The sequence below is a fragment of the Leopardus geoffroyi genome, chromosome A2 (assembly GCF_018350155.1).
Source record: "Leopardus geoffroyi isolate Oge1 chromosome A2, O.geoffroyi_Oge1_pat1.0, whole genome shotgun sequence".
In the NCBI taxonomy this organism is placed as follows: domain Eukaryota; kingdom Metazoa; phylum Chordata; class Mammalia; order Carnivora; family Felidae; genus Leopardus; species Leopardus geoffroyi.
Window position 1 is genome coordinate 10545343 of NC_059331.1, and position 24295 is coordinate 10569637.

The following is a 24295-nucleotide window of genomic DNA, read 5'->3' on the forward strand; positions in this document are numbered from 1 at the left end:
TTTAAAGTTATATAGCATTGTACTACAGACACCCAACAACTTGACCTCACTTTTTATCGTATGTGGAGATTTTTCTGTGTCAACACAGGTACCAGTGATTTGGTCTTTGTGTCTGTGGACTGGCATTCCTTAAAACTGAAATAATTTTTCATCTTGCCATGTATTTTATTTTGTTTTATTTTATTTTATTTTATTTTATTTTATTTTATTTTATTTTCAGAGAGGGAGAGAGAGAGAGAGAGCAGGGGAGAGGGGCAGAGGGAGAGAGAATATCTTTAGTAGGCTCTGCACTGACGCTGGGATCATGACCTGAGCCCAAATCAAGAGTTGGAGGCTCAACCAACTGAGCCCCCCAGTGCCCCAGCATCTTGCCCCTTCTTATTGATGGTTTACTTGAGTGGTTTGTGTTTTCCCGTCTTCCAATGCCACAGTGAACACGCTGGGGCCATCTTTTTCCTTGAGGTCCCTACTTCAGAGACTTTTAAGAACAGAGAAGACTGTGCTCCACTGGATGAAGAGGACCTTAGTTGGACTCAGCTCTTTGTGGCCGATTCCTGGAAGTTGGAATCCGCAGAATCTGGAAACGGGAAGTTTGTGCCTAGAGGAGCCTGGACACCAGAAACTCTTGTCTCCTGAATTGAAGACTGTGAATCTGCAGTAAATAGACTTGAAGTGTCAGTGTTGGGGGGCCAGCAATCCAGGAACATGATCAGGAACTCAAGGCTTGGGCACTGGGGATTCTGTGAAGCCGGGAAGTAGGCGTTCCGAATGTGGGGGATGTGAGGAGTTGGAAGAATGGAGAGCCTGGAAAGGAATTGGGGACAGTCAGACAATGGGAGAGACTGTGGTGGGCCAAAGGGATCGCCCATAGCGGCAGTCTCTGGTGCAGGGGTCCTGATGGGGGAATGCGAACCCGATGGAGGGGACGGGGGTAGGAGTCGGGGTGGAGTGGGAGGGCTGGGCTTCTGGAGGAGCCGGATGGGGAAAATCTGGGGCAGTGCCGGAAAGAGTCAGGGAGGATAGTGAGAGGGTTTTGAAATGAGGAAGCTAAGACATATGCTATAAAACAGTTGTCTAAAGTGAAAAAACCAGCAAATAGCTGAGCCAGCATTTAAACTCAGGTCGGTACAAACTGAATTTCCCAGCTGTAAACACCCTAAGAGTGTGGGAGAAGGTCAATCTGGGATTTCTGCTTGGGACTTTATTTTGTAGGGTTTTTTGTTTTTGTTTTTGTTTTGAGAGAGAGAGAGCGCATGACAGCACGAGTGGGGGAGGGGCAAAGAGAGAATCCCAAGCAGGCTCCAGGGAAGAAAGAGCCCATCTCAGGGTTCGATCCCACGACCCTGGGTTCATGTCCTGAGCTGAAATCAAGAGTCAAACACTCAACTGACCACCCAGAGGGAGAGAGAGAATCCCAAGCAGACATCACTTTCAGTGTGGAGCCTTCGGTGGGGTTTGATCCCGCGACTGTGAGATCATAACCTGAGCTGAAATCAAGAGTTGGGTGCTCAACAAACTGAGCCACCCAGGAACCCCTAGATGTGAGCACTTTAAAGTGAGAATGAGATAGTTATACACATCATGTGAATGTCTTTCTTTATGCTTTATGGCAGCTTTGAATTTTCTTTTTCTTTTTCAAATCACAAGTATGTGGATATTCTCTTTTTTAAAATAATGTTATCAACGTATATATACAGCAACGTAGGGAAAACCTCCCCTACCTCCCATGGCTGCCTCCTCCAATACCTAGGCACATGTGGCTGTGCATTTCCCCTCCTTTACAAAGCCACTCATGACCTACACTTTGAAATGTACCCAATAACTTTGCTAAATGCTAATATATATACATTTATGTATAAATATCTTAAAATCTTGTACCAAAACTATGAGAACAGAAGTGTTCTTAGGACCCAGCCCGGTGGAGTGGTTGAAATACGGAGGAGATGTAGCAAGCTCACGTAGAAAGAGCAATATTCCAGGGAGCGTGGACACATGGAGGCCAGAGACCAAGAGGAGTATTGTGACACGGAGGAAGCCAACACAGCATCCAGTACACCAAGAGTTCCAAATGCTGCTAAGACCGCTGAGAGGACCAAAAGATAGTCATAAGTAGAGACCATTGGTGGCCTAAGACAGAGGTCTTTTGGCGGAATGATGGAGGCAAAATCCAGGTTCGAACATCGAGAGGAAGAAGAAGAAGGAAGCATAAATAAAACATTAGTACTTCTTGGAGCGGCTTGGTGGCTCAGCTGGTTGAGCATCTGACTCTTGATTTCTGAATCAGGTCATGATCCCATGGTCGTGGGATCGAGCCCTGAGTCAGGCTCCACACTGAGCGTGGAGTCTGCTTAAGATTCTCTCCCTCTGCCCCTCTCCCCCACTCACACACACACACACACACTCTCTCTCTCTCTATAAAATAAAAAAAAATTAAAATAGATCAGAGTAAGTGAGACATGTAATGTGTTACAATGCAGCTGTTGAGAACATGAGAACCAATATACCAGAGAGAAAATGTGTGAACCGTAATGTTAAGTCACTGGGAAGTCAAGAGGGTCAAGAACCAAAGTACAGGTGGAGGGATTAGCCTTAAAAACTAGTAGGCATATTTTGTCTATGTGCGGTCACAAGAGGGAATGAGGACACAATGAACTAGATGCCAAATGGCTGGTGTTTTTGAGAGTGCAAAAGTAACCTTGGTTTCTTCCTGCTGACTTGTGTTTTCTCTATGCAGAAGTCAGTAGGCACATCTGCTGGGAGGAGGAAAGAGTTTGAAGGATGAGATTTTGATGAGTAGACCATTTGGGAAGGAACAGTTTTACAGGGAGGACAGGCAAGTTGGGGAGAGATGTGTAGATGACTTGCCAGGCAGGGTGAGGATGGGGGGTGGGGAATGAAGTTGGGAGAAAGTAGAATAGGCTGAAGACCTTGCATAATTTATATAAAGCCCGTGAGTCTCTCTGGAATGACCTGGGAGAAAAGATGTGCGTGGCTCTGTGCACTTTGAGCATTAACGATCTGCTCCACACCATTCATTTCTGATTAGTTAGCTGACCAAGCTTCCTTCCCTGCTTATAAGTATCTACATTTGTATCTTCTCACCAAGCACAATTAGAAACCCTATGCAACATTTTGCACAAAGTGGGTGCTCCACAAATGTGGGGAAAGAGGACAGTCGTGTGCAAGGGTCACTGTGAACATAGAAGCTCAGCGAGTGAAAGTATAGGAAGAGCTCGTTTCAAGACAGGGAAGTGCCTTCAAGTGAGTCCAGGCATGAGCCTTCCTAGGGCATCGCCTGCTCTCTGCCCAGGTTGTCCAGTGAGGCAGGCATGAGACGCCCAAGCGGATTGGCTAGGGAAGTGCTCTGGGAACACTGCATAATCTTACCGCACTGTGCCTGGAGGCATCAGACACGGTCCCGCTTGAGAGCGTGTAATTCTCAGGCTCGGCTTTGGCTTTCCTGACCCCTCTGAACCATTTCCGGTACTGCTCCCGGACCTGCAGGGGCGAAGCACGCTCTGGGTCAGCTCACTGGGCGGGGTGGGGACAGGAAGAGTCCTGGATGGGGGCCGGACCGTGGTACCTGCTGGCTGAGGAGGCAGTACACCAGGAAGATGAACGCTCCCTGCAGGCTGTTGATGATGGTGAAGAGGTAAGCCATGACGCGGGCAGCTGGCCCCACCTGCAGGACGCCCAGACACCACGTGCAGCCCAGGATGAGGAGCTGAGCCGTCGCTTTGAATGTCAGCATCCTGGGTAGGAGGCGAGAGGAGGCTCGTGATGCACCAGGAGCAACAGCCCCCTCTCCACCCCACCTGTTTTCAAGTCCACTCCACGGATGCTTCCTACTGAGTAGCGATCAACTTGGATCTTTATCGTCAATGATTCCATAAAAAGAAATGGTGTTTGGGTCAGGGATGACAGTTTGACTAGGACTAGGGATGGTAGTGACACTCCAGCATGTGAGTTTCAAAAAGGTCACGATGTTTCAGGAAGACCCCTAATTTTGTTCAGCTGACATTGTTGAGAACATTCTGTGCCCCTGGCCCTAGGCCGGGGCTTGGGCATTCAGAACAACCAAGACAAGACTTCTGTTTCCACAGCCCTTAGAGTCTGGTGGCAAGACAAAAACAAATGATCACTTATAACATTTGCAAAGTGAGGTACTTCTGCCCAGATCCCATCCAGGGCTGTTCCTGTCCCCACCTTCTCCATGACCTGACCCAGAATGTGCTTTACCCAGAATAGAGGCCACTGATTCTGTGCAAAGTTGAGGAAAGGAAAGGGCATCCCCAAACTCCTACATGATGTGACATGTGGTTGATGAACCTGCGTTCACGTGGGGCAAGAGAAGGGGAAGGCAGGGGGCCTAAAACGCATGAAGGCATGACCATGAAAGGGTGCGCTGGGTTCGGGGAACTGTTATGTGATGTTTTGAGTGTGTTGTAAGGATAGAAATGTTCTCAGGACCTACTAGGTAAGGCATGGAAGCAATCCCTGTGTATCAGGGCAAAGTCCATTCTCTCTGGACATCAGATCCTTGGAGCTCTGAGGATAATGCTCTGGATGGGGGATATTCCTCTGGCTCATCCTCACCTGGTGTTCTGGAGGGTGGACACATCTCTGTTGAGGGAGGAGAGCTTGTTTTTCACAATCCAGAAGGTCATCAGAAAGAAGGCCAGATTAATCTGCAGAAAGCCCACAGGTGTATTAAATTCACTCCACATCTGGTAAGCATCCTCCCAGCTCATCCAACACCTAACCCAGCAGGTAAGAAGCTTTTGCGTTTTGTAGAAGTCCTAGAAGACTAGACCAACCACCTTGTAACTCAGGCATGTGTTTGTCCTGTAACTTTGGCGAGCACTTCAATGCAGTTCACGTGGAAACTCCAAATTTTAGCACTGAAAGTCCCAGGTCTCAGGAAACATGTTAGTCCTGTTGTTACAATGGAAATTCCTGCATCCCGGGGGGGGGGGGGGTCTCTCATCAGTCCTGGGCCAACTGGAATGATTGCTCCCGCTGCCTGTAACCCTCCTGGTACACCTGGTCTTTGAATGACCGTCACTTTGGCAGGCAGGATGCTCTGATGTCATGTGTTACTCACGGAGAAGATGGTGCAGACGGGGCCCAGGAAGGTCCATACAAATCCTTTGTCTGTGTGGAGCCAGCATCTAAGAGAGCGAGGAGAAGTGAGTCAAGAGAACATTGGCCTTTGTGGATAAAGAATCACTAGAATGTATAATATATAATGATTAAATACTTCATAATGAACATTTAAAATAATTAAATCTTAAGGACTTAAAAACAGTTCAATGAACACAATATTCCATCAGAGAGATGTCTTTGGAGTGGGCACCGACCTTTCCTCTGCCTATCATGTTCGGGGGAAATTAAATCGCTATTGGTTCTATGATGGCCACAGTTGTGCTGGAGAAGATAGGGGCAGTGGGAATTGGCACTTACCTGGTGGGTGTTCCATAAAGGGAAGGTCTGGATGCAGCAGAAACGGCCACGATTAGAGCCGGGACTCCATAGCCCACAGGGAACATGAGCCACTTCATGAACCTGCTCACACTGGAGTAGTTGACCACCGTCAGGTTGCGTGCCGTGAGGAAGAGGTGTAGACCGTCCAACAGCATCCAGGTGAAGGAGGCCAGGTAGAGATAGTGTAAGGCCCCTGCGATGATGGCGCACAGCAGCTGGGGGAGGAGGAAGGAGTCACCAGGAGGGACTGTCAGGGAGGAGGGTGGCCCCAGGCCCCCTCCCATACCTTGCCAGCGGGGAGAACTCGTATATATATATATAGGGTTGAGTTGTTGAGAGAGGATTGTCTTCTGCTTCATCAGTCAACGTGAAATAGGCTATTTACCCCTCCAGCCTCCCTGTCGCCCAACGATATTGTGTTAAGGTATCAGTGCAGCAGGGCTCCACCAACTGAGCATCCCGTGGCTCAGGGCAGGGCGTCCTCTGGGACAGTGTCAGTACCTTGATCTTGGTCTGGTCGATGGCCGTGAGGAAGAGCAGGTGGGCCAGGAAGAGGCAGATCGAGAGCTGCAGGTGGAGCGAGGTGCTGGTGTTCTGGATGGCTTTGCACAGGAGGAAGGTGAGGGCTGCCAGGAGGAGGCACAGCAGAGAGAGGCCCAGCCCCATGTAGGTGATCACAGCCAGCACAGGATCCTCCTGCTCAGACCCGTGAATGAGATCACAATCACCTCTTTAAAAGCATAGACTAGAATGGTAAAACTTAAAAACACTGATAGAAATGTTGCAAAATGGAACTTTTGGAACTCTCATACACTCCTGTGTGAGAATGTAAATGGTAACAACTACTTTGGAATGGAGTTTGGGAGTTTTTTTTTTATAAAGTTTAACATACATTAATGTTAAACACACACTTACCATAGGACTCAGCAACTCCATTTCTGGGTATTTACCAAGAGAAATGAAAACGAATGTCCATAAGACCAACGTTTACGCATTTTCATAACAGCGCTATTCATAATAGCCCAAACTGGAAGAAATGCAAATGCCCATTAATTGGAGAACAGTTTGTGGTATAAAACAATCTGTGGTATAGTAATATGTTGGGATGCTATATAGCAATAAAAAGGAATGAATTATGTTTACACTCAGTAATATGAGAGAATCTCATAGAATGTTGAGCCGAAGAGCCAGGAACAAAAGAGAACAATTCCATTCTACTGAATGACTCTAGGACAGTCAAAATAAACTATAGCAACAAAATGAGATCTGTGGTTTTCTGGGGTTTGGGATGGGAGCACTGAGAGACTCCTGAGGGGCTTTCTGAGGTTACGGAAAAGTTCTACCAGCTCAGTGACCTTTAGAGCATGGGTTTTTTACAACTGTTAAAACTTACAAAGTGTATGCTTATAATCGGATTTCTATTGCAAATATATTGTATGCCAATAACATCAGTTAAAAAAATGAGTTACTTGAGTGAGTGATGCTAGAAGTAAAGCTTGTATAAATGCAGCTGTACCTATGTGATAGGATAACCCTCCTTCAAGACATCAAGCCTTTGAACCTACTAGGGTTGTATTTCGATGCTGAAATTTGTGTATCACTATGTTTATTAGCTTTACAGGTTGCTCTCCTGGAAATGATGCTTCAGTCCTACCCATCCCAGTGACCCGAGAGCACCTTCATGAGTATTTGTACCAGGTCAGCTAGAAAATAATCATATTCTTGGGCTGGGAAAAATAACACAGACCACAAAAACACAGAAAATTATCTGTTTCCCCCACTCCCCTCCCATCTCTCCCCATTGCTAAGGATTCATTACAAATTGTAGTACTTATCACGTTTAAAGGAAATCCTTGTTTGAAAGAAAAAGTCAATTGTTCTGGTATTGAAAATGGTGGCCCAAAGGTTACATGTGCACATGTGCTCACATGTACATGCATGCACACACACACACACACCTGTTCTTGGAAATAATTCAAATGCCACAAATGTAATAAAACCAAAACCAGCATTTCCACTTTCTCTAAAACTAGGGAATAATTGGAAGAGAAGCTAAAATCAGAGAAGATTGACTAGAAGTATACATTGGAGGAAACCAGAATAATCTGTGTCATGATTACAATAGTGGGAATGATGTAGGCAGGAGTTTCCATCCACCAGTTGGTTTAAAGAAGTTTGGTTCTGGTTGTGGAGGAAAACAGGTTTTGTACATGAAAACCCTACTGCTGACATTTAATTTTGCTTAGATAAATTTTTATTTTTTTTAATGTTTATTTCTGAGACAGAGAGAGACAGAGCATGAGTGGGGGAGGGGCAGAGAGAGAGGGAGACACAGAATTTGAAACAGGCTCCAGGCTCTGAGCTGTCAGCACAGAGCCCGACACGGGGCTTGAACTCACGGACCACGAGATCCTGACCTGAGCCGAAGTCGGACGCTCAACCAACTGAGCCACCCAGGCGCCCCTAGATAAATTTTTAAAAGTTACATAAAAATCACAAAACCCTGAACATGTTTTTACATAAATATCTTGGAAATAACTCCTCCAGGAAACACCATCTGCCTTAATCATAAGTGATCAAAAGGATCTATACAACATATCACAAAAAAATAAAAAGGAACAAACACAAGATCTATACAAAATATCACAAAAAAAAATTAAATGGAACAAACACAAAATCTATACAAAATATCACAAAAAAGGAGAAAGAGAGTAAAATTTTTAAGTAAGGAATACTCACCAAATAATTGTTAACATGGGGCAGATAAAAGTTGTGACATTATTTACTCTGAATCAAAGCATGTAACGAAGCTCTTGCCTTTATAAGCAAGAAATGAAAGCAGAGATACAAGGCCTCAGAGAAGAGAGATCTTGTGAAGTTGTGCATTAGAAAAACACAGTAAAGAAGTGGAAGAAAAAAAAACCCTGCAGTAATGAAGACAAAATTTGAAGAGCTCATATTAAGAATGGACCCTACTGAAGTACAGTTTAAGAGATAGAACAGGAATGAAAAAAATGGGCAAAATTAAATTAATATAAAGAAAGAGGCAAAAGGAAATCAGAAGAACAAGAAATACGAGAGCGAGGTAAATGAGAGCCACAACATGCAGAGTTGGTCTTCAATGAAGAAAACCAAATCAATGAAGAGAACAAATGTTGGAACGTATATTTCAAGGCGTATTTTCAAAAATGAAAGAAGAGTCAAATCTAAACACTTAAAAGAAACACTTTGAATGGTTGGGTGGGGGGATTAGCCAAGAATGACAGTATCGTTACCCAACTTTATTTATTTTTTATTTTTTTATTTAAAAAAAATTTTTTTTCAACGTTTATTTTATTTTTGGGACAGAGAGAGACAGAGCATGAGCGGGGGAGGGGCAGAGAGAGAGGGAGACACAGAATCGGAAACAGGCTCCAGGCTCTGAGCCATCAGCCCAGAGCCCGACGCGGGGCTCGAACTCCCGGACCGCGAGATCGTGACCTGGCTGAAGTCGGACGCTTAACCGACTGCGCCACCCAGGCGCCCCTCATTACCCAACTTTAAAATGTAAAGGAATCCATTGGGTGGCTACTGATATGTGGCAATATTATATGTGTGTATCAAATGTATGTATCTCAAAGTTAGAACTCTTACTCTGACATAGCAATGCTATTGCAAGTTTGCAGAAACTGAAGCCTGCAAAAAATGTTTGTCGTTGGAGATTTGCTAAAGTATGGAACATCCACAGAATGGAAAGCTGTGTAATTTAAAGATGAATGATCAAGTTCTTTGTGTACTGATACAGAATCTCATAAGTATTTGAAATGGAAAAAATGCCTAAGAATGAATATGTAGGCAATGCCTGGAGTGAAAATAAAATTACATATTATATGGATTTGCTTGTTTATACATAAAGTATCTCTAAAAGTGCTCAGAAGAAACTGAGATTTCTTCTAAGAAGAACCCTGATCACTGGGGGCCATGGGCGGGAAAGAGACTTTTCAATGTTACTCCTTCAACCATGTGAATATTTTTCATCTCTTCAGAAATGTAACCGGGAAAACTTGCACACCGCATTTTATTCTTTGCTGAAATGGCGGGAGGAAACACGCTGTTTTGGGGGTGCTGTTTGAATTGGTCTGGATTCCCATGAGGCCTGGCCATTTAGTTAAAAGAGTTCTCATTTTGATCTGCCTGCTGTCACCTGGGAGGATCTCAATTCCTGGTGCCACCACCTACCCCGCCTCCCCCACCCCAGAAGGAGTAACCCTGTCACCCGGCCAGGAAAGGACGATGGTTTGGTCCTCAATGCTGATCTCCCTGGGTCCCTTCTGACCTCTCCCATCACATCCTTTCCTTTCTGGTTGCCTGTAGTCTCTAGCATCCTTGTCTCCATGGCCTCTCTCAGGGATCTCACCTGAATGTGGCCGTGGGCCATGAGAACGGCAAAGCTGCTGAGGTGGGAGCACTGGCAGGTGGTGCTGGCATCTCCGGTGGCCGCCATCCTGCAGCCCGTGGTGGACCAATGACCACATCCATCCTGACTGTGCTCCCAGAAGACACAGAACACCTTCTGGGTTGGCCCGGGTGTCACCGACTGTAGGAAGAGAGCATCGGTGGGAGCTGGTGACTCTTATCCAAAGCTGGTTTGCAAAGGACTTTCCTGGGGGAAGGAGGCACCCACGGAGGAGGCCCCCAGGACACAAAGGGTGTTCTCAACAGTGAGGCTGAGCCCCGGACCCAGACCAGTTCCTTGCCTAGCCACAGCCCCATTCCACCAGGACTCACGTGGTGGGAGAAGATGAAGGTGACGGGGGAGCTGAGGTTCTGGGTGTCCTTGTTGCTCACAAAGGCAGAGACGACATCTGAGAGCAGGACAGGGGAGCCTCCTGCCAGGAAGTCCCTGTGTTCATGCAGAACTCTCTGCTGCTTAGAGTCCAGGACCAGGGGCGCCTCAGCCAGTAACTTGCTCATCCCTGGAGTGGAGACGAGGCCCACCACAGAAGGACCTGCAGGACAAGGCCAAGATTGACATGTCAGGGTCGCTGCCAGGGCCCCTTTCTCCTCAAATGGACTCTCCCCTGTAGCCCCGCCCACCCTACACTTTCCTTTAATCTTTAATTCTGTGTCACATCCTGGATGTCTGGTCCCATCGCAAGGTCTCAGGGGCCTTCCCTTGCCCACTGCAGTCGTTACCCAAGTCATTGGATTCCTGTGCCACATCCCACTTCAGCTGCATCTTTGCCTGGCTCTGGCCCAAGGTGACATCCCCGATTCCTTGGTCCTGCACCGTCAGAGACAGTCCTGTAGTGGTGGCAATGGCACGAGGGATGGGAGAAGTCAGGCTACTGTTTGCAGTATTGGAATTAGATCTTTTTGGTATGCTGATAAACCACATGAATTTTAAGTATGAAATAAGAGTGATGTGGCTGGTTTAATACTGTTATTTGAGCATTTACAAAATGTTTATTCATTGAGAGAGAGAGAGAGAGAGCAGGGGAGGGGCAGAGGAGGAGGGCAGAGAATCCCAAGTAGGCTCCATGCTGTTAGCACAGAGCCCAACGTGGGGCTTGATCTCACAAGCCGAAAGATCACGACCTGAGCTGAAATCAGAGTCGGACTCTTAACAAGCCACCCAGGCATCCTTTGACTATTTTTAAAAGCTGAAAACCAAAATGTTTCCAAAGATTGCACTTTTTTAGAAAATTTTCTACTGAATTTGCATAATCTCAAGGAAAGGAAGAAACTGCTAACAGACAAGGCAAGGCTTTTGTTGCGATGACAATTCTAACTCTGTGGGTAGTAAGCTCTGTGGTAGTAAGGAATTCCCTGAGCTTGCACCCATGGGTTAACAAGGCAGGGTGAAGTTGCCCAGTGCGGAGCTAATTAGCAAAAGAAAGGTGCCTTGTTGACCCTGAGGTAGCATGCTCTGTCTTGTCCCCTAGGCAAGTTAAGATAAACAGACTGGCGCCTCATGCCTGCTGTGAACAACTGGCACCAGGACTTTGTTTTTTATTGACCCAAACCCCTAACACCACATATCTTCAAAACCCCCTTTTCCTCACTCCCATGAGTTAATGTTCACGGTTTCATTGTCTATTCCTGCACGCCCATCACGCTTGTAAGCCTTCTGATCCTAATAAAAATGGAGCAAGGACCCTTACTCGGCACTCTTGTCTCCTCTCCGGACACTAGTCTCTCTCACATTTTAATCCTGAATCCGCTTTCTGGCTGGACAAGAGAGAACTCCAGACCCGGAGTCTACGACATAACTCTAAATCACAGATGCTCCAAATTTGAATATAAACAACACTGTTGTTAAATCTGATGTAGGTATTTGCCACTCGAAGTCTGACAAGGTCTGGTGTCCAGACTATCTAAAGAGTTCTTACAACTCAATAATAAGACAAATAACCCAATTAAAAAACCCAAAGATGAGCTCGAGCCCCACTTGGAGCTCTAAGCTGACAGTGCAGAGCCTGGGTGGGATTCTCTCTCTCTCCCTCTCTTTCTGCCCCTTGCTCACTCACACCCTCTCTCTCTAAAAAAAAGGTTTTAAAAAATAAATAAAATAAAAAACCCAAAGAATGCAAAAATACTAATTCAAAGGGATACATGCACCCTAACGTTTATAGCAGCATTGTCTACAGTAGCCGAAGTATGGAAAGAGTCCAAACATCTACCAACTGATGAATGGATAAAGAATAGGTGTCACACACACACACACACACACACACACACACACACACACACTAGAACATTAGTCAGCATAAAAAAAGAATGAAATCTTGCCATTTGCAACGAGGTAGATGGAGCTAGAGTGTACTATGCTAAGCAAAATAAGTCAGTCAGAGAAAGACAAATACCATACAGTTTCACTCATAGGTGGAACTTAAGAAACAAAACAGATGTTCATAGGGGAAAAAAAGAGAGAGGCAAACCAAGAAACAGACCCTTAACTATAAAGAACAAACTGGTGGTTACCAGAGGGGAGGTGGGGGGGGATGGGTGAAATAGGTGATGAGGGTTCAGGAAGGCACTTGTGATGAGCACCAGATATTGTATGGAAGTGTTGAATAACTAAATGGTACACCTGAAACTAATATTACATTGTAGGTTAAATAACTGGAATTTAAATAAAAGCTTTAAAAAATGGGCAAAAGACTTGAATAGGCATTTCTCTAGAGAAGATATATAAAATGCCAGTAAGTACATGAAAATATCCTTAACATCATTAGTTATTAGGTAAGTGAAAATGAAAATCAGAATGAAATACCATTTCGCACCTGCTAGGATGGCTATAATATCACCTGCCCTCCCAAATAGCAAGTGTTTGCAACGATGTGGAGAAATTAGAATGCTTATCCTTTGCTGGAGGGAATGTAAATGGCCCAGCCACTTTGGAAAGCAGCCTGGAAATTTCTCAAAATATTAAATGTAGAGTTACTAGATGACCCAGCAATGCCACCGTCAGATATCTACCCCAAAGAAAGGAAAACATACGTTTGCACGATTTGTCTGTGAGTGTTAATTCATAATAGCCTCAAAGCAGAAAACCTAAATGTCCATCAACTGATAGAAAGATAAATAAAATGTACATAACCTTATGAAGGCATGCCATTTGTCAATCAAATGGAATGAAATACTGATATAAACTACAACATGGCTGAACTTCAAGATGTATGCTGAGTGAAAGAATCCAATAACGTAAGGTCATAGATTGTATGATTCCATTTATATGAAATGTCCAGAATAGGCGATCCATAGACACAGAAAGCAGGTTGGTGGCTGCCAGGGGCTGGGGGTTGCGGGGAGTGTGGAGTGACCGCTCATGCATATGGGGTTTCTTTTTGGTGTGATGAAAATGTCTAAGATTATTTCATGGTAATGGTTGCACACCTTTGTGAATATGCCCAAAACATTGAATTATACACTTCAAATGGGTGAATTTATGTTGGGTAAATTACATCTCAGTAACACTGTTGAAAAACACCTGATTGAGGTAAGTCTTCCTGGTAATTGCCATCTACATATGGTGAAATTAGTCTGGAAATGCTTTCTTTGAGCCCCAGATAAAACCATGAATAAAATGATTGCAATTCTTTCCAAATGCATGCAAAAGGAGTCCACAAAGATGGAAAGATATTAAACAATGACCAGGCTATTTGAGGATGCAGGAATCAGAATCAAATATTTGTGGCCAGCTTTTAATTCTTTGCCATCTCCTAGGTAGTATGGATGCTGAAAAATCTGGGAAAAACTGCATAGAAATAAGCATGCGTTCCAACAATGAAACCATTGGTACAATGTTATTTAAGGTTATACTTAAAATTAGATCAGATAATATTATGTAATTTTCAACTTTTCAAGATTAATTGCATTTTCTTCATTTCCAGGTAGTGTTGAATTTATTTTTGGATACCTTATTTTTATGAACCTCATTGTTGCAATTTTCTGTTGTAATTATATAAACGAGGTAATGATAGACTTACTGATATTTGTATATGCTTCTTTTTACTTATCCTTTAAAAAAAATCTGAAACTTTTGTGCTTAAAACAAATAAAAGACTGGGGCGCCTGGGTGGTGCAGTCGGTTAAGCGTCCGACTTCAGCTCAGGTCACGATCTCACGGTCCGTGAGTTCGAGCCCCGCGTCAGGCTCTGGGCTGATGGCTCAGGGCCTGGAGCCTGCTTCCGATTCTGTCTCCTTCTCTCTCTGCCCCTCCCCCTTTCATGCTCTGTCTCTCTCTGTCTCAAAAATAAATAAAAACGTTAAAAAAAAAAAACAAATAAAAGACTGAGTTCCACAGGAGTTTATTTTATGATAGGAGAATGTTTTCTGAATTATTTTAAAAACCATTTTTTTTAACGTTTATTTATTTTTGAGACAGAGAGAGACAGAGCATGAACAGGGGAGGAGCAGAGAGAGAGGGAGACACAGAATCTGAAACAGGCTCCAGGCTCTGAGCTGTCAGCACAGAGCCCGACGCGGGGCTCGAACTCACGGACCGTGAGATCATGACCTGAGCCGAAGTCGGACGCTTAACCGACCAAGCCACCCAGGCGCCCCTGAATTATTTTAAATAAAATCCTGAGATGTGAATGTGGCCACTTGGCTCCAGTGGGACAGTCTCTCGGAAGAGGGGAGAGTGAGAAGGTGAACAGAAGGAGCAGGAGCCTGAAGCATACTCAGATACTTACCTGTGCCTGCGGGGGCATGTGTGGCCAGTGGCCCATTGGGCAGCAACTTGCTCAACACTCTCAGGACATCCTCCAGGCCAACGAGCAGGTGAGTGGCGACACAGTGCTGCTCTGAGGGGGCCAAGGTCTCCAGGTCCCCTGGGGTCTCCAGCAACTCATCTACTTCCTGCATGAGGTCCTGGGGGATGGGACAAACAGCCAGTGAGCAATGGATCAAATGGGTTGCATGAAGACCTGGCCATTCAGCCCAAGAGAACGGACCCTAGACATTGGGTATTTGGAGGGTAACAATGGCACTGAATTAGATTCCTTGGATGGTCCTTGTTGCTTAGATCTCAGCCACCTAGAGGTCAACCTGGGTCAGAAAGGCCAAGGATGACATAAGCCCAAAGCCCAGAAACAGCCAATAGGGAAATAAATTAGTGCACCTGGGTGTCTTTAAAAGTGCTTCTAGATAGCCTTCTCTCCACCATGGGTGAGGGACCAGTTGCAGTGCCAACTACATAGGAGCTTGTCTACATCCCTACCAAAGTGACCCAGGTCTCTATGGGATTCCCACACCTGGCCTCTTTCCTGGTTCTGACTTTACCTGGATGGTGTTCTTGGCCAAAGCTGGCTTGAAGTCTTGGGATAACTGCTGGACCTTGTCAAAGAAGCGGGAGAGACTCTGGGGAAAGGGGACATGGGGGCAGGTCAGAGAGCCTGAAGTGGGAGTTTGGGGAGAGGGTGGACACAAGATGGTTGCTGAAGATCTTTCTGCTTCTAGTCTTCTGCTGAGGCTCCACTCACCTGGCTGTTGACTCCAGAAGGTGATGTCCATGAGGGGAAGGGGACATCTGCAGGGAAAAGAGGCAGAAGCACCACTAATGTGTGTGTGTGTGTGTGTGTGTGTGTGTGTGTGTGTGTGCCTGCATATACATGTGGAATGCATGTATGTGCATGGTTTCTGTTTTTTGAAGGCATGTGTTCACACGGATGTTCATGTGCAAGAGTGTGCGCGCACACACATGCACATGCATCCGTGTGTATCTGTGTGTATGCATGTGTGTGTGTTGGACTATATACCTTCACAGATGGTGAAGTTCAGACCATGTAGAGGCCTGGATCTGGCCACCCAGTCATGGTGACAGTAGCATCTGTAGCTGCCCTTCACATTGATGCAGTGGGTGGTGTTGTGGCATTGGTGTTTTCCAGAGCTGCATTCGTCCACATCTAGAGACACAAAAGAGAAGGATCAGTCCCCTATCCAGGCCTTGCTCAGGCCTCTCCTATACTCAGTAAGTCCAGCCTTACTACCTTCCATCATCTTTTTCAAGGTCAGGCATCGAAGATTCCATCATAACTTCAATGGACGGATACCATCTGGTGATAGCACTCTCTACTCAACCACCACCTCAGACAGAGCAGGGTTTGGCAAACCATGGCCCACAGACAAATCCAGCTGTTGCCTATTTCTGTAAAGGATTTTTTTTAAGTGGCTAGGAAAAAAAAATCAAAGGAAAAGCTGTCTTTTTTGACCCATGAAAATTATATGAAATTAAAATTTTAGTATCCATACATAAAATTTTATTGGAATGTAGCCACTCCTATTCATTTATGTGTTGTCTGTCTGTTTTCACACTATAATGGCAGAGTTGAGTAGTTGTGATAGGGACCTTGTGGCCCAAAAAAGTCAAGATATTTATGATGTGGCCCTTCGCATAAGGAGTTGGCTGGCCTCTACATTCAAGCAAGGTTGCCAAGATGAGAACTTTGTGTGTGTATGTGTGATATTCAGATCAGAGCTGCTTGTGGATGGTGAGTGTGGTAGAGAGAATAATGGCCCCTTCAAAGACATCCAAGTCCTTATTCCTGGAGCCTATGATCATGTTATCTTTCATCCAAAAGAAAATTTTGAACTTGGTGATTAAGTCTCTTGTTGGGGGATTATCCTGATGATATGGGTGTACTTAACATAATCACAAAGGTTCTTATAAAAGGGAGGGAGAAGGTCAGAGAGGAGAGGAGATGATGCATATGATGTTGACTTTGAAGAGAGAGAAAGGAGCCTTGAACCAAGGAATGAAGGCATTTTCCAGAAGCCAGAAAAGGCAAGGAAACAGATTCTCCCCTAGAGCTTCTAGAAGGAACCACTTAAAACTTCTAACCTTCAACACAGTAAGAGAATATATTATACTGTTTTAAACTACTAAGTTTGTTATATTAGTAATAAGAAATTAATACAGTGATTCACCCAGGAGCCTGGGAATCACTTCCAGCCAAGTGATGTTGGTATCTGCCCTTCGCATTGCTGCAGGAGTCTGATGGGTAATTGGGAAGTATGCATAGTCAGCTCAAAAAGCCTCTAACCCCACTGGCTAATGCCACCCCTCACTTTTCTGTGGCACCAGCTCTACCCTTCAGGGCTCTGGGCGTACATACACTTCAGCATTACCTATAGCCTGTTGGGTGGGTGGTAGAACTATTCTAAATGCCACACCCAGAAGGAACTTGCTTTGGCCCCAGAATATCTCAGGCATCCCTGCTATCTCCCCACCCAAGGGAAGTTCCTTCTCAGAGCAGTTTGTGGTTGAAAAATGAGGAAGGCATGTGATTGTGGTCACAGCATTGAGTAAATGTGACTGTCCTCAAATCCACTTGGCTGTAAACTTATCTTTCCGTCTTTTCTAATTAGAAGAGAAATTTGATCCTCTTTTGTTAACTTAGAAACCAGGAGAGTGGAGCTAGGACAGTACTTGATACAACTTTTTCTGTTTGTAACCTAGACAGTGGGGTAGGAGATGCTTCTCTCAATTTAAGGTCAGAGATTTTTCTACTTTAGGGATGGTGAGTAGCTTACAAACAGCATCATGCTCCCAGTAAGGCTGAGGTTTGAAAGTGGTCCCATTTCATGTAAAAAATTTTTAATTATATTTTTTTTTTAGAAAGAATGAGAAACAGAGAGAGATCACCTATGAGAATGAGTGAGTGGGGGAGGAGCAGAGAAAGACAGAATTTTAAGCAGGTTCCATGCCCAGCACAGAGCCTGATGCGGGGCTTGATCTCACTATTGTGAGATTGTGACCTGAGCCTAAATCAAGAGTTGGACACTTAACTTTACCCAGGCGCCCTGAAAGTTGAACCATTTCAGAGCAAATACATTGCTGTCACATTTTAATATGAAATGATTTGAATCATTGAATATTAAATTCAACGTTGAATTTAGTTTACTTTTCTCTTTGTGGATACTAAACATCCCTTGTCTCTTAGTCATTTCTGATACTTTCAAACATGGGTCAAACAACTGTGTAAATACAAAATGGCCAGTGTGAAAATTAATAATGGATTGAGAAGTCCTCAGTTAATATAAGTCTATGAAGCTTTTCTTAAAAGTGTATTTTACACAGTTTTATAAGATAAACAACTTAATATTCAGGTTTAAAAAAAAGTTAAAAAAAAAACTTAATCTCTTCAAGGGTAGATAAGGAAACCAAGACCAGAGATTGTAAAAACTTAGCCAAAATCAAGGCCAAGTGACAAGACCAAGGTGTGACCACAGCTCACACCTTGTGTGATGATGAACTCTTTCCAGTTTTTCACTTACGTGTTATTTCCAGAACGCCTTCTATGTGCTAGGCACTGGGGTACGGTGGTGAGAAACACATTGTTTTCTCAAGACGTGGATGGTTTGCCAAGAGTGACTATTGACTTATATTGTATTTGTATGTTGATCTGTCTGCTTACTGGAGTAAAAACTCCAGGAGACACAGCCTGTGCTTTATTTAGTGTTGGAGTCACAGTGCCTGGCATAGAGCTCAGAGCAATGGTAGGCAATCAAATCACACCGATGATGAAATTATTGTCTAAATACTACCACAAAGTAGTATTTACTTTTTGGACTACTGCTTGAAAAGTTTTAAGATGAAAATATATGTATGGAAACATGCTTGAAATTAAGAAAAAGGAAGATAGGGGACAAACAAAGCCATTGGCATACTATAAGTACCATCCCGTGGCATATTTTTCTATTTAAAACAACTTGGGAAGAATTCTAGTTTATCAAGAGATATCTCATTTAGCTCTATTTTTAATCATTCCAATTGGAAACAACCCAAATGGGTGAATGGATAAACCAATTCTATACAATAGAATATTACTTAGCAATAAAAAGGAATGAACTAGTCATCATAATTAACATTGGAACTCTGAAGAAATATCTATATCTGAGCTCCATGCCAGGAGTGGTTCAGAACATCTCAGGTAGGGAGGGATCCCAGGCATCTCTATTTAAAAAAAAAAATTTTTTTTTAATGTTTATTTTTGACACAGAGAGAGACAGAGCATGAGTGGGGGAGGGGCAGAGAGAGAGAGGGTGACACAGAATCCGAAGCAGGCTCCAGGCTCTGAGCTGTCAGCACAGAGCCCGACGCGGGGCTTGAACTCACAGACTGCGATATCATGACCTGAGCCCAAGTCGGATGCTCAACCGACTGAGCCACCCAGGCCCCCAGTATCTCTATTTTTTAAAATACAGGGTGATTCTGACAGAAAGCCAGAAATTAAAGTTACTATATGCATCCCTCTAAAACAATGATCTGTGGAGGTGCCTGGGTGTCTCAGTCGGTTAAGCGTCCAACTTCAGCTCAGGTAATCATCGCGCAGTTCATGAGTTTGAGCCCCACATCGGGCTCTGGGCTGACAGCTCAGAGTCTGGAGCCTGCTTCGGATTCTATGTCTCCCTCTCTCTCTGCCCTACCGCCACTTGTGCTCCGTCTCTCAAAAATGAATAAATGTTAAAAAAATGAAAAAATAATAAAACAACGATCTGTGGACTAACCTGTGACATGTGAATCTAGAAGTAACTTTACACAGTTGTATTATTAGCCAAACTCAAGATCTGGATAAATAGATCCGGATAAAAGAAAACAGTCATTGTAAATGCAAAATAACTGTAGCCAATTTTCTTTTTGGAAAATAGACATATCAAAAGCGGGGGGAAAAGGACTGAGCTATTGATACACAAAACAATATGGATAAACCTCCAAAAACATTACACTGAGTAGATGAAATCTGACTTACAAGGCTACATATTGTATTACTGCATTTATATGACATTTTCAAAAGACAGTGCTGCAGGTGGAAAAAATATCTGTATATGAGGGGTTTCTAGGGCAGGTGGCATAGTGCCTATAAAGAAACAGGATGAAGGAATGTTTTGGAATAATGGAATTAATTGTTTTGGATCCTGAATGTAGTGGTGGTAATCCAGATCTGTACTTATGTTAAAATTCATAGAACTGTCCATCAAAAAGAAAAACAAGTTGATAAAAAAGGGCTCTGAAGCTTATTATTGTATGGCTATCCTGTAATATGTGAAACTCTTCTTCATTAATGGAAGTCATCCGTTTCCAAGCCTTAACTATCGTATACAATGTTGCAATAAAGAATTTTCTAGATATACCTTCACAGGGCATTGTAAGTCTGGACAAGTACAAGAAATGGGAGGAAGGAGCCCATGAGAGACCCAAGAGTGCTCTCTTCTGGACTCTCAGACCTATGGAATAATTGACAGGATGAGGTTGGTCGTGGGCATGGGGGAAATGTGTGACACAGAAGCCACTTACCTTGACAAGTGTTCTCTTTCTCGCTTTGGAATTTGGTGCCTCCTGAAAGGAGCTCGTGCCCAGGGGCACACTCACAGTAGTAACTCCCCTCCACGTTGTGACAATGTGCAAGGCTTCCACAAGACATGTATAAAGGTGGGCCACACTCGTTGATATCTGGAACACAAGTGAGAACTTCTAACAACGTCCAAAATTCTGGTAGGATAGGTAGCAACCAGATTCAGATGATTTGACCCCTTGCATTTTCTTTCTGAACAAAATAACGTGTTTATGGGAGAACACTGGGAAATCAGAAAACTCCAATGACATTTAAATATCCCACCACCGAGACTGCAACAGTTTTTTAAAAATGGAGAACAGTATAATAAATCCACATGTATCTGTCACCCACCATTACTGATTACGAAAAGAACACTATTACATTTTCATCAATTTCCTGTGGACTCAGAACACAGCTTTTGGAACGTACAAATTCTTCCGGGGTTTTAGAATATTTTATGCCTACTTTTCCACATCAAAACAAGAAATAATTTTAATGCCTATAGATGTTCTATAGTAGGGATATTTCATATTTTATCCAACTCTTGACCAACTGGACAGATATCAGAATGCAACAGTTTGAACCATGGGCCCAGCTTCTTCCTCTTCCTTTGGACAAATGGTTTCACCTCTCAAGGCTCAGTTTCCTCATTTATAAAATGGTGCCAACATTGACTTTCTCAAGGGGCTGATTTGAACTTCTTCAGGGACGGTGTTTCTTTGAGAGATTTGTGGAATTCAAATTAACCCTATCTGAATTCCAGCTCTATGACCATCTGTGTGAGTGTGAACAAAGCACCTCTCAAAGTCTCAGCTTCCTTATCTACAAATCAGAAGTAATAACAGTATCCATTCATCTGGTTATTATGTAGTTCAAATTAATTTTAATTTCGGAAATAGTGCTTTACAAATGGCAAATGGCCATCCGGCTTGAGGTTGCTTGTGGATATTTTTGGATGGAGGAACTGAGATTATGGCTTATAGGGAGTTCCCGTCAAGTTAGCTCTAGGGTTGGTGGAACATTCAGAGTCTCTGTTGGCTGCGTGGTCCTTCCTGACCTCCTCCTTCAACAGGCTGCCTCTGTCTTTGACCAATTAACAGCCAACAACAACCACAACAGCAAATGTATTGGCTTCTTATCAAGCGCGATGCACTGTTCTAAGTGTTTGACATGTGTTAATTTATCCTTTACGTATTTTTTTCTTGAGGTGACATTCACATACCAAAACCAACTGTTTTAAAGTGAACAATTCACTGGCATGTATTGCATTCACAATGTTGTGCAACCACTCCCTTTCTCTAGTTCCAGAACATTTTTTTTTTTCCAACGTTTATTTATTTTTGGGACAGAGAGAGACAGAGCATGAACGGGGGAGGGGCAGAGAGAGGGAGACACAGAATCGGAAACAGGCTCCAGGCTCTGAGCCATCAGCCCAGAGCCTGACGCGGGGCTCGAACTCACGGACCGCGAGATCGTGACCTGGCTGAAGTCGGACGCTTAACCGACTGCGCCACCCAGGCGCCCCATCCAGAACATTTTTATGACACAAAAAGAAAACCCCTTTAGGTAAAGGGGATTAATAGTACAGTTCTCATGATGAGCACTGAATAATGATGTATAGACTTGTTGAATCACTAACTTGTACACCTGAAACTAATATCACACTGTCTGTTAACTATGATGGGATTAAAATAAAAAAATTAAAAGTAAAGAACTCCCTTTCCCATTTAAGTGGTCACTTCCCATTCTTCCCGCCCCCAGCACCTGACAACCACCAATTTGCTTTCTGTCTCTATGGATTCCATTTATACGTTGATTTAAAACACGTAACTAAATAGGTTGATATTATCATTGTCCCTGATTTACAGAGAAGGAAATTGAGGCCCTGCTTGGTCTTGCACAGCTGATCAGTAAAAAATCTGGAATTCAGATAGTCCAGCTCCAAATCCTCAGCTCTTAACACTATACTCCTTGACCATGAGGCCTGATTGCCTGTCTCTTGGCTTCTCTCTCCTGCCCTGGACAATGAAATCAAGTGCTGCTTCAAGGGCTGAGGAGTCTGTGATGACTTCTCTAAGGACCCCCTCTGTGATGACCCCCTCTACGATCTCTCAGTCTCTTTACCTGTACAGACCTCCGAGGAGGTGCTAAAGATGACCTTTCCAGAGAGTGAAGTGAATCCAGGATCACAGCGGCAGGAGCTGGCATTGGTACAGTGGGCATTCCGTGGGCACCGAGCACAGGGAGCTGTGGGGGAATGGACATATGGGTTTGAAGGCTCTCAGAAGATGCCAACTCCCAGTGGGGCATAAGGAGATGGAGGGAGGAGAAGAAAGCAATGCTTGTTTTCATACAAGGAATTGTCCTTGGTAATGGACTGGAAGTCTGGGGGAGAAACAGGGTCAACTTCTCAAAGCCTAAGAAGAGCACTCCCGAGAAAAATCCCTTGCTAGTGCAACGTCCCTTCCCTCAGCTTCAGGTAATGGGTAGAGTCTGTTTGAGCACACTCACCTCCATTCTTGTGGGCAATAGCTCCCAATGGTATTAGCAGGACACAGAGCCCTAGAACACAGAAAGAAGGTAAATATGGCTGAGGAATGAAATCCAAACTTCCCACGCAAATAGGTGCTACAATCTGGTTAAGGTGACTCTCCCCTATTGCCCCATGGCTTCTAAAGCATCCCAGTGTTTCCTTCTGGACAGGTTCCTAGACTTTCCCACAGGACCTAGGGGGTGCATGTTTTCCCTTTTATCTTCCAGAAGGCTCCTGAGGAATTGATAGCAGTAAATTTTTAGTATAGGAATCAAAATCTACACAAATGGAAAGTAACAGGCACACATATTAGAACATCAATTCCCATCAATTTTACGAGATACATCTTATGAGGAAATTTTCAGATCTGCCTGTCTTCATTCAGATATTAATATCTGTTCTTTATAGTCAGGATATTTCTTCTTTTGAAGTGGTTTGAATCCATTTTCACTTCCAGGCTGGCCTGAGATTGCACCACTGTTCTTGGAGTTGATTGCAACTAAATTTGAATGAGTTCTGCCACTCTTTGGCCCTGTGACTTTGTGCAACTTGATCTAGATTAAAAAATTCTTTTTTCAGTTTAATAGAAAACTCTAAGTAGAAGAATAGTCAACTCAACCCGTGAGGATCAGTCATCCTGCTCCAATCATCATCAACTTATGGTTACTTTTATTTCGTCCACACCTCTACTCAGCCCCTGCCCCCACTGGATAACTTGGAGGCAAATTTCAGGCACCATATTATTTCACAGGATTTATTCTAAAAACAAAACCATTTGCAGGTAATAATAACAAAAATATGTAGATCATAAATTGAGAAATACCCAAATAAGTCTCACATTTTCCCCTAGCTGCAAATTCAAACCACTTCCTTCTTTGAAAGATTAATAGAATTAAAAAGTGTCCTTTTTTGGGGTTATTATCTTCCCAGAGAATAATGCAAGAGCAAGCTATGAATCAAGCAAAAGACAAAGAAGTTTTTCCAAAGGCATAGAGAACACTAAAGTGGTCTTAAGATTCTCACAATTCTACCTACCTGGATGAAATGCAAAGTATCTTCCCTTCATGGTACAGAAACATGAAGCCTGAGCAGTGGGGGAATTCAATCTTGAGCTGTGGGCCAATAATATTTCCTGTTGAAGCAAAAGTATGCCCTAGAAGAACTGACTAGCTAGAAACAGCTAGCCTGAATGCTTTCTTCCCTTTCCCCCACCAATTTAAACTTATCAGATCTCCCTGTTCTCCTTTTTATTTTTTGCCTAGCATTAGTACTCTTTGGATGGCCAGCCTCTTTGCTGATTCTTCTTCATTTCTAATGATGAAAGAGTGAGTGATGGTGAATCTATTTAAAGGGTCTTTCCAAAAGAGTAAATCTGTGGGTCCCTGGCCAATGATGCAGTTCAGCATTGTTGAATAAGACTACTGCCTAGCTAACATTCACCGACTACCTTCTACAT

At 43.8% G+C, this 24295-nt stretch overlaps 1 protein-coding gene across 4 annotated transcripts; it reads right to left on the reverse strand.

Annotated features, from left to right (window-relative positions):
- Positions 1–255: 255 nt before the first annotated feature.
- On the reverse strand, positions 256–24061 carry LOC123605420 (adhesion G protein-coupled receptor E2-like). 4 transcript variants are annotated; one of them, XM_045492288.1, is made up of 18 exons: positions 23875–24061; positions 22818–22868; positions 22431–22553; positions 20267–20422; positions 15729–15875; positions 15453–15499; positions 15253–15330; positions 14664–14841; positions 10660–10767; positions 10252–10472; positions 9881–10060; positions 5986–6183; positions 5464–5699; positions 5105–5171; positions 4597–4688; positions 3584–3752; positions 3388–3498; positions 256–804 (listed from the first exon to the last, which is right to left on the reverse strand). In XM_045492288.1, the coding sequence occupies exons 1-18, from the start codon at positions 23903–23905 to the stop codon at positions 718–720; spliced, it is 2280 nt and encodes a 759-aa protein (XP_045348244.1). In that variant the 5' UTR covers positions 23906–24061; the 3' UTR covers positions 256–717. The 4 variants fall into 4 exon arrangements, with proteins under 4 accessions (XP_045348244.1, XP_045348245.1, XP_045348246.1 ...); XM_045492289.1 differs by having other exon boundaries at positions 5986–6180; positions 23875–24060; XM_045492290.1 differs by lacking the exon at positions 15253–15330.
- Positions 24062–24295: the final 234 nt, after the last annotated feature.

Bases quoted from the DNA above. Each gene is read 5' to 3' on its own strand.
- LOC123605420 (XM_045492288.1), bottom strand. From the start codon at position 23,905: ATGAAGGGAAGATACTTTGCATTTCATCCAG. The intron at 15,500-15,728 runs GTATATAGTCCA...TTTTCCCTGCAG, and splicing joins GAACTTCACCATCTGTGAAG to ATGTCCCCTTCCCCTCATGG. The intron at 3,753-4,596 runs GTGAGGATGAGC...CCTCCTACCCAG, and splicing joins TCCACCCTCCAGAACACCAG to GATGCTGACATTCAAAGCGA.